This window comes from Marmota flaviventris, chromosome 2 (genome assembly GCF_047511675.1).
Source record: "Marmota flaviventris isolate mMarFla1 chromosome 2, mMarFla1.hap1, whole genome shotgun sequence".
NCBI lineage: Eukaryota > Metazoa > Chordata > Mammalia > Rodentia > Sciuridae > Marmota > Marmota flaviventris.
This window is the reverse complement of record NC_092499.1, coordinates 89,795,693-89,804,678: the sequence shown is the minus strand read 5'-3', so window position 1 is coordinate 89,804,678 and position 8,986 is coordinate 89,795,693. Positions and strand designations below refer to the sequence as shown.

At 51.2% G+C, this 8,986-nt stretch overlaps 1 protein-coding gene across 1 annotated transcript; it reads right to left on the bottom strand.

Moving 5' to 3' along the window:
- Positions 1 to 6,111: 6,111 nt before the first annotated feature.
- Positions 6,112 to 8,866, bottom strand: Chac1 (ChaC glutathione specific gamma-glutamylcyclotransferase 1). Its single transcript, XM_027926251.2, has 3 exons — positions 8,448 to 8,866; positions 8,033 to 8,068; positions 6,112 to 7,244 (listed from the first exon to the last, which is right to left on the bottom strand). Exons 1-3 carry the CDS (start codon positions 8,676 to 8,678, stop codon positions 6,843 to 6,845), a joined length of 669 nt encoding a protein of 222 aa, XP_027782052.1. The 5' UTR covers positions 8,679 to 8,866; the 3' UTR covers positions 6,112 to 6,842.
- Positions 8,867 to 8,986: the final 120 nt, after the last annotated feature.

Sequence of the window (8,986 nt, the reverse complement as noted above, 5' to 3'; positions counted from 1 at the left end):
AAAGGCTGGGGGGTGTAGCTCAGCGGTAGAGTACTTGCCTAACATGTGTGAAGCCCTGGCTTCAATTCCCATCACCTCAGAACCAAACAAAACAGAGTAGAAGAGTCATTTCCCATATGTCCCCTGTGCTCCCACTCCCCCAGGGTCTGGTGCTGTGCTTTGTGCTGGGATACATAGTTCTGGCCCTTGGGGACGTTTGATTTAGTAGAGACAGAACTACAAGCAGATTTTGTCCATACAACATGCTGAGCACAAAACAGAGGTGGACAGAGATGGCAGGACTGCACTGGACACAGCAGCAGCAAGGTGCCACATTAGGTGATGAAAGGTGGGAGAAGGTGTCTGTCAGAAGGGCGCCTAGGTGGGGATAGCAGTGGGAGCAGAGTCCAAGTGGTTGGAAATGGAGCAAGGCAGGAGGAGATGACAGGCAGATTGGTTTACAGGGGTAAAGGTGGAAGGGTCAAGGGTGGGCATTACTGCCAGGAACGCTGGGTCCAGGGTGCTGTGACACTTGTGCTGAGGGCCAGGAATCAATGTTGGAGGCCATCAGAGTGGGAGGGTTGTGTGTGGCCAGATTTGCATCTTGAATAATGTGGAAAATGAATCCACCAAGGAGATGCCAGGATAATGGGCAGGATCCAGAACAAAGCCAAGAACAGGGACTAAAGTGCTAGTCAGAGGAGGAGAGCTCCAAAGGGTGAAAGTCAGGAGTGTGCACACAGTCCCCAGCTGAGAGGGTGGGAAGAGAGAGGCCCAGGGTAAAGAAGGCGCTACCAAGAAGGGCTGATAACCTAGCTGAACCTTCAGTGTGTCAAGCTCCCAAACCTAAGGAAATGATTGGAGTAGGGCTGAGGCCTGAGGTGGCCTGGACTGGGGAAGTGTGAGGAAGGTCAGGCCTGGTGGGGACTCTCCACAGGGAGCCAGAAGGAAGGACAGGCTGCCACCTCAGGCTTTGTGCCCTGAGTTGGGCCTCTGCCACTAGGGGGGCAGGTGAAGGGTTCAGTCCTATAGAGAGGAGGGCAGAGGACAAGCACAGCCACGCAGGCTTTGACCAAGCCCCTCTGATAGCCACTGGCTCTACTAATAACCAAAGCCACCCACTCTCTGCTTCTCTGACAACTGATATGGGCACAGCTACTCTCTTCAGGAGAACCACAGCCCCCAGAAAAATGTGATCCTTCCTGTGGCCCAATGGGGTCAACCAGGAGAAGCCCCTCAGAGCTTGAAAGACACACAGAAACCAGACGTATTTGCCACATCCTCTTATCTGTCCACAGCTCCTATTGGCTGGTGTTCCTGTCCTCTCTGCAAAGCCTCCTCCCCACTGCATGCCTCACATTTGCAACTAGCTGCCAAGAAGCAGGCACCTCCAATGCCCTCAGGTCCTTGGCTTTCTTCCAGCCCTCACCAATCCTTGCCCAGAACGGGAGTCACAACAGGCTCCTCAGCTCTAGCAGCCTGCAACCTATCTTTTCCCCACTACAAGCATAAGTTTCACCATAGCCTGAACACAACACTCATGCCCGCCTACTTTAAAGAAGACAAAACAAACAGAACAAAAACAAACAAAAGATCCTTCTGTGGGAGGAAAAACATGAAAAAACAAAAACATCACCACAGAACTGACTTTCCTGCAAGAAAACGCCTAACACTTCCTTCTACATCTGACCCCAAGGTGGCTTCCGGTCTCCTCTCCAACACCCCAAAGTTTCTACCACTCAGCTGCATGCCAAGTCCTGCAGTGCCTCCCTCCTTTCCTGGAGGGCCTCTCCACCTGTTGGGCTCCTACCACTTCTTGAAGGCCCTTCACTGAGTGAAGCAGAACAGCTTTGCCCCATTCCCAGAGTTCCAGGTGCGAGGGTGGGGCTGTTTGTCTCCCACAGCTGGAGGTCAAGGGCCCTCCTGCATGTTGCAGACTCAACAAATGGCAATTGAATTGACTTATCCTTCCCACTAACTCCTGGTTGTCCAGGAAGATGCCCTGGCGGGATGGACAGGATGATTTCTGAGGTCTCTATTAACTCTGAAATTCCTCATTGCTGATGTCCAAAGTGGGGCACCCAACCTTCACCCCTCTCAAGACTCTCTCAACTAAAAAAGGACATAAGAAGTTTTCCAAGTTGGCTCAGAGACCCCTAAGGGTCCCCAAAACACCTCTCAGGTGAATGTAAACTCAAAACTATGTCTATAATAAAACCAAGGGGTTGTCTTCTCTCTCTTTCCTTAGCAGTGCATGGTAGAGTTTTCTAGAAGCTACATGTGAATCTGCAACAGAGTGGATGCAGGAGCAGATGAGCTCTCAGCAGGTTCAATTAAGCCAGACTTTAAAAATAAAAAATAAAGCCACTTTTTCACTACTTTGCTTTGATAAGTACAATCTTTTTTCTCTAAAAATGTCAACATGTAGCCGGGCGCAGTGGCATAGGTCTGTAATCCCAGAGGCTTGGGAGGCTAAGGCAGGCGAATCGCGAGTTCAAAGCCAGCCTCAGCAACTGTGAGGCGCTAAGCAACTCAGTGAGACCCTGTCTCCAATGAAATACAAAATAGGGCTTTGGATGTGGCTCAGTGGTTGAGTACTCCTGAGTTCAATCCCTGGTACCAAAAAGAAAAAAACATATTTTAAATTTTAACTAACGTTTTAAACATGTGCCAGGCATGGTGGTACATGCCTGTAATCCTAGCATTCAAGAGATGCAGAAGAATAACTTGAGCCCAGGAGTTCAAGGCCAGCCTGGGCAATATAGTGAGACCCTCCCCCTCATCTCAAAAAAGAGAGAGAAAAGTAAAATGTAGCTGGTTTATTGTATGTATGTAATCATTTATGTATTTATTTATTTAAATTTTTATTATTTATTTATTTATTTTCAGTGCTGAGGATTGAACCCAGGGCTTGATGCAAGCTAAACATTTATTCTACCACTGAACTCCACCCCAGCCTTGTTTTTATTTTTAATTTTTTTTAACTTCATTTTTTTTAATGTGGTGCTGAGGATCGAACCCAGTGCCTCACTTGTGCTAGGCAAGCACTCTGCCACTGAACCACAACCCCAGCCCCTTGTTTTTATTTTTAATTTTGAGTATGTTTTAAACCTCTCATTTTCCATTTCTAGCATAGTAAATACGGAACACTGTATTCCACATAAAGAAAACCCTCAGGGTCTTCAACAATCTTTTTGTAAAGGGGTCCTGAGACCCCAACACCTTCCCACATCCTCACTCACCCCTTTGCTTCTCTCTCCTCTTGGTGGCCACATCTGAAACCCATCTGCTTTCCCCCACTGGCCCAGGAGGGCCTGGCCTTGTGGCTTCTCACCACTGCTCCTGCAGTTCCTCACACTGAGACCCCCCAGGGACCCGCTGGTGTTTCATCCAGTGGACTTTCCTCTGTCATTTACCTCAACATCCTGGCAGCATAACAATGTTTCACACTCCTAGAGACACCCATCTCTTTCCTGGTTCTCCTCTTACCCTCCAGTTTTGTGTTCCCAATTCCTCTTGCTTTACTCAGACCGCCAGGCCTGGGGACCTCAACACTAAGCCTGCCCCATCCTCTTTTTCCCTCCCCTTATGGCCTCAAGCACCAATTGCATGTATCTAATACAACTCTAGCCCAGATTTCTCTCCTGTGTTTCACAGCAACATATCTAGCTGTCCCCAACATCCATGTGGATGGCCTCTCCCACAGGCAACCCCAACTTATGCCCAGGGTAGATCTTTACCCTTCCCTTTCCGGTTCCAAGGAGCCTGGCCCTCCTGGCTCTACCCTCACCTTTATGATATGATGATATACATATATGTTTTCATTCATAGTGCCTGGCTCATAACTCCCTCTCCAAGATAGGTCATAGAAACTCTAACATTCTCTGACATGTCTGATAGTAGATGATAAGACCCCCTGAAGGGGTCCCGATCCATAGCTGCAAGGAAGGAGTGCTGAAGAAGCTGAAGAAGCTGGCATGGTGACACATGATTATAATTCCAGAGGCTCGGGAGACTGAGGTAAGAGAATCACAAGTTCAAAGCCAGCCTCAGCAACTTAGCAAGGCCCTAAGCAACTCAGAGAGACCCTGTCTCAAAATGAAAAATAAAAAGGGCTGGGGATGTGGCTCAGTGGTAACAGCTCCTGGGTTCAATCTCCAGTACCAAAAACAAATAAACAAAAGCAAAAACTTGGTGTGTACTCCTGGCATCAGAAGTGAGGGGTTGGTCTTGGGGACTGAACCCTCAGCCTGTGGGATCACCAGGAGTGTCAGAATCAAATTGGCTTCCAGGACACCCTGCTGGGTTCCTGCTACAGAATTGCTTGCTTACTCAGTGTGTAGGGAAAACCCACCCACATCTGGGCTCCGAAGTGGTCTGTATTGTTTAGTAGAAGAAACTGAGCCTGAGTTTGAGCTGCTTTTCCCTACTATATCTTCAGACCCTCACTCTGCTCAACCAGTCTGTCACCAAATCCTATCAATCTCACCCCTAAATCACACTCAGATCCACACCGCTGCCCATGCCTCTTGCACGGCTCGCACCATCACCTCCTGCTGACTGGCCTTCCTCCTCCAGTGTGACACAGCAACCAGAGTTTCCTCATTAGCACACCAGAATCCACTGGAGGTCCGCCACTGACCCAGGAGGAATGCCACCTGCACAGCCCAGCACAGTCACTAGGGCAGCTGGCCCCAGTCCTTCCCTCTATGCAGCCTCATGTCCCCTCCCCTGCTGCTGGGCCAGCCTGTCTGACCTTGTCTCCCAGTCAAGCACATGCTGTTCTCTGACTCCCTGTTCCCAGAGGTCCCATTTCAGGCTCCCTCCCCCAGAAAGTCTTCCCTGACTGCCTGTTCACTCAGCTCAGGGCTCCTTTCGACTTGCTCCCATTTCATATGGAATGGTCACCATCAGTTCTAGACTCCAGGTTCCTTAAGGAGGAAGATCCTGGGCTGGGGCTGTAGCCCAGTGGTAGAGTGCTTGCCTAGCATGTGTGAGGCCCTGGGTTCAATCTCCAGCACCACTAAAAAAAAAAAAAAAAGAGAGAGAGGACCCTTTTATTGTTGTATCCCCAGTGCCTAGAACAGTGCCTGACACAATGACTTGAGGAACATGTTTAGCTGACAAATAGCCCTCCCCACCCAGTTCAACCTCCAGTCTAGAGCCAGGCTCTGCTGTGATGCAGGAAGCCCCAGAGGTGGCTGCCCAGGGATTTCTGTCACACACTTGTTGTGTTGTCCTGACCAGGTTCCCAGAAGAACCTGGCTGAACTCCACACTTTTCCCATCAATGGCTAAGATTACAAGGCTGCCAAGACATGGGCACACGACTCAGCATGGCACCCTCCCCAGGCACAACACCTGCCCAACTTGATCGGAACTGACCCTGCTGGGGACACCAGACCAATCCAGGGCACTGGCCACAACAGCAGTACATACCACACAGCCTGTCCCCATCCATCATTTCATGGGATCTGTCCCCTCATAGGGTGAAGTGCTCAGAGAGCTAGGTACTTCTCTGAGGTCTCTAGGTAGTGAAGGAAGGGGTGGTTTGGACAGAGACTCTTCTGCTAAATCCTGTCATCTTGGCCCCACTCCCATCTTGCAGGTCCAGGAGACCCTCATAGGAGCCATTCATTGTTAAAGAGGGGCAGACCAGGCTGACATCTAGGTACTGTGACCTCCCTGGAGCCAGAACCTGAGGAAGAGTACACAGGGAGAGGCAGGGGGTAAATATGCAGCAACAAGAGAGCATCTTACAACTTATCCCAATATGGGCAAGTCTTGGCAGCTTGGGACAGGAGAAGGGACAGCCAATAACTGCAGCCCCAGGAGGCAGCTGTGAGCACTCTGACCCTGGAAGTAAAAGGGACCTCAGGTCCTACAGGCCACAGAATCCCACTGTCAGTGTTGCCCAGAAGTTGTCATCCCCATACCCTAATCCACATGCTCCTTTAGTAGGAAGCCAGAGTTCTGGCCCACCTGCCAGGAAGAGCTAGCAGCTGGCCCTGCAGCTGAAGGAAGACCTGGTATAGGGTCCAAGCCTTTTCCCTCCTAGGAAACTTCTAGGGTATACCTCTTGCTTACCCCAACCCTCATGTAAAGAAAGAAGCACATCCCAGCACAGCAGAGATAATAAGAGATCAATTTATGAATAACAGTATGAGACAGAGAGGGAAGGAGCAAGGGCCTATGGTGATGAGCTTCCCAGAAACAGACCAACAGATATACAAAAGTGGTCCAGACAGACAAGGAGACAGAGTCGGAGAAACAAAACCCAAAAGGTAAGAGGCCCAGGCCCAGTCTCAGCAGTTTTGTCTAGGCAACAGATCCAGCTCTGCCCTGGGACTCTAGTGGGTGAGTGGGATTGGAAGGGGCCTGAGTCCTTGTAGGGCTCCCTCTGCTCACTTCCCACTGCCCCTCCCGCTGGCTGGGAACTTGGGCAGGTAATATTTCCAAGGCTGGGAAATGGTTGGTCTGGATGGACAGAAAATCAAGGCTCTTAGAGGCTCCCTGGAGAGGTGGAGGCCTGTGTAGTGTGGGGTTAGCAGCAGCAATGAGGGAAATCTGGTCAGGCACCAGGGCCTGAGGTGGAGCCACTGCGCAGCAGGGCCATGTCCAGGGCAGGCCCCCCCCACCCACCCTGCCACCACACCAACATGGTGCAATAAATAAAGTGTTCAGAAGTCAGTGTCAAGCAAGAGAGCTAGAAGCTGGCAGACTGACAGGGGCTTAGGAAGAGAAGTCCCCAGTTGTCTACCATGACATCTCAGGAATTCTAGCTGTATCAAGTTTGTATCAAGCACTGTGGTGGGCACCTGGCCCTGATGTCCACATGGGCACTCCCTGCAGGGGCTCAGCCCCTCACACCAGCGCCAGAGCTTGCTCTGTCGGGCAGAAGCAGGGCAGCATGGTGCCTACAGCATCCACGATGGCTTCCAGATGCTCATCCTGGGCCTGAGGCCCACAGAGCTGCATGAAGTCTGCAAGACGCAGCAAGTACTCAAGATTGTGACCAGAGAAGCCTCGGCAGGCCAGGATCTGTGTAGCAATGGCCTCTTCTGGAGCAGGGCCCAAGTAGCCAGGGTTCTGTGGGGTGGCCACATAAGCCAATGCCTTGAGTGGTTGATCAGGTGTATCTTGAGGATAGAAAGTGACTTCCTTGGTGTCATAGCCACCAAGCACTGCCTCTCGCACATTCAGGTACTTCAGGGCCTCGCTCACCTGCTCACCTTGGACCTGGTATGCCACACCCCAAGTGCAGCCCTAGGAGGAAATAAAGATATTTCTGATCAGTCACAGCAACTGTTTGCTGGTCCCTCCTTCATTACAGAATGCTATTCCCCCACCCCCACCCCACCCCCCGTGACCCAAGGACTGTACTTTTTTTTTTTCTTTTTTGTGGTGGTACTAGGGAGCCCAGGGCTGCTTTACCACCAAGCTATAACTCCACTCTATATATCTGTTTGCTTGCTTATTTATTTTTCTTAAAATATGTTTAGTTGTAGATGGAGACAATACCTTTATTTTATTTATTTATTTTTTTAAGTGATGCTCAGGTTCAAACCCTGTGCCTCATACTTGCTAGGCAAGCACTCTACCACGGAGCTACAACTCCAGCTCTTGTTTATTTATTTTTTGAGACAGGGTCCCACTAAGTTGCCCAGGCTTACTTCAAACTTGGGATCCTCCTGCCTCAACTTCCCCAATTCCCTGGGTTAACAGGTGTGCACCACCAGGCCTGGCTTATGCCTCTTTTCTTAAAAGGTGGTCTAATCCCAGGGAGGACAGGATTTCTATTCATAGTGTGGTTCAGAAACATGTAATGGCATCACCTGTAAGCTTGTTAGAAATGGTGCACCTCAGACCTCATTCCAATCCTACTGAATTAAATTCTGCAGATCCTACATAACTCTGAGAAACACTGAGCCAAAACATACTTCCACTCTGCCAGACAAGCAACAGCTATAGCTTACAGTCATGGGCCCAAAAAGCTCTGTGTGTGGTACCCTTCCACATTGGGTGCTGGGTCCCCCTTTTCCCAGAGCACTTACCTCACGATCTTCAAGGAGGGTCACCACACGACCAGGCTAGGGAGGGAAGGAAGATTTTGAAAGACAAGTTAGAAATCAGTTCTGCCATCAACGCAGAGAAAGCCTTATCATTCTGTTGGCTAGGACTCAGAGAGTCCTATTCATACAGAGGGATGAGCAGCGAGTGATGTAGGGATACAGGAGAAATAGTAAGCAGATAGATGGCAATGGTCCAGATTGGTAATCAACCCAGGGATCCACAGGTTTACCGACTCCAGGCATCAATCACACAGTGATCACTTGGGCACACAAATTTAAGCCACAAAGCCAGACACAGTTTTACACATTGGCCCAGAGAGCCCAGGCTATTCCAAGGCACCGGCGCCCACAATGCTACCCACCGCCCTCACCCCCCTGGGCACAGTCAGATTCTCACCATCTTGTCGTTGCCCCGATGGAAGGTGTCTCCTTGCCAGAAACGGCGGCTGTAGCCTCGCACGAAGCCCACACGGCTGTCACTGTAAGCGAAGTCGGGCCTCCACACTAGGGAGCCATACCCGAAAATCCAAAGTGCTGGAGGGTCGCCATCCTCCTGGGGGGACTGCGCGGATGCGTTCGGAGACGGCGAGGGGGGCGGGGTGTTCTGGGCTGCAGGCTCTTGCTTCATGGTGCCGGGCACAGGGACGGGCCCGGGCGGCCTCCGGGGCTGGTCTCCGGCGCGGGCACGGAAGGACCGACGGACGCGCACACCTGGCCTGGCACCGGTCGGTCGCTCCAGCTGAGTGGCCCCCACGGAGGTGCCCTTTAAACCCTCCGGCGGAGGGACCCCCCCCGCCCGCCGCGGCCAGCTGCCGCGGTGATTGGGGCGGGGCAAATCCTCTTTGGGCCAATCATCTTCGGATTTTGCTTCTCGGTTAACCGCGCTACTCTTCAAGTGGGTGGCTGAGTGGCCTGCCCCGGGCTCAGTGCGCTCGC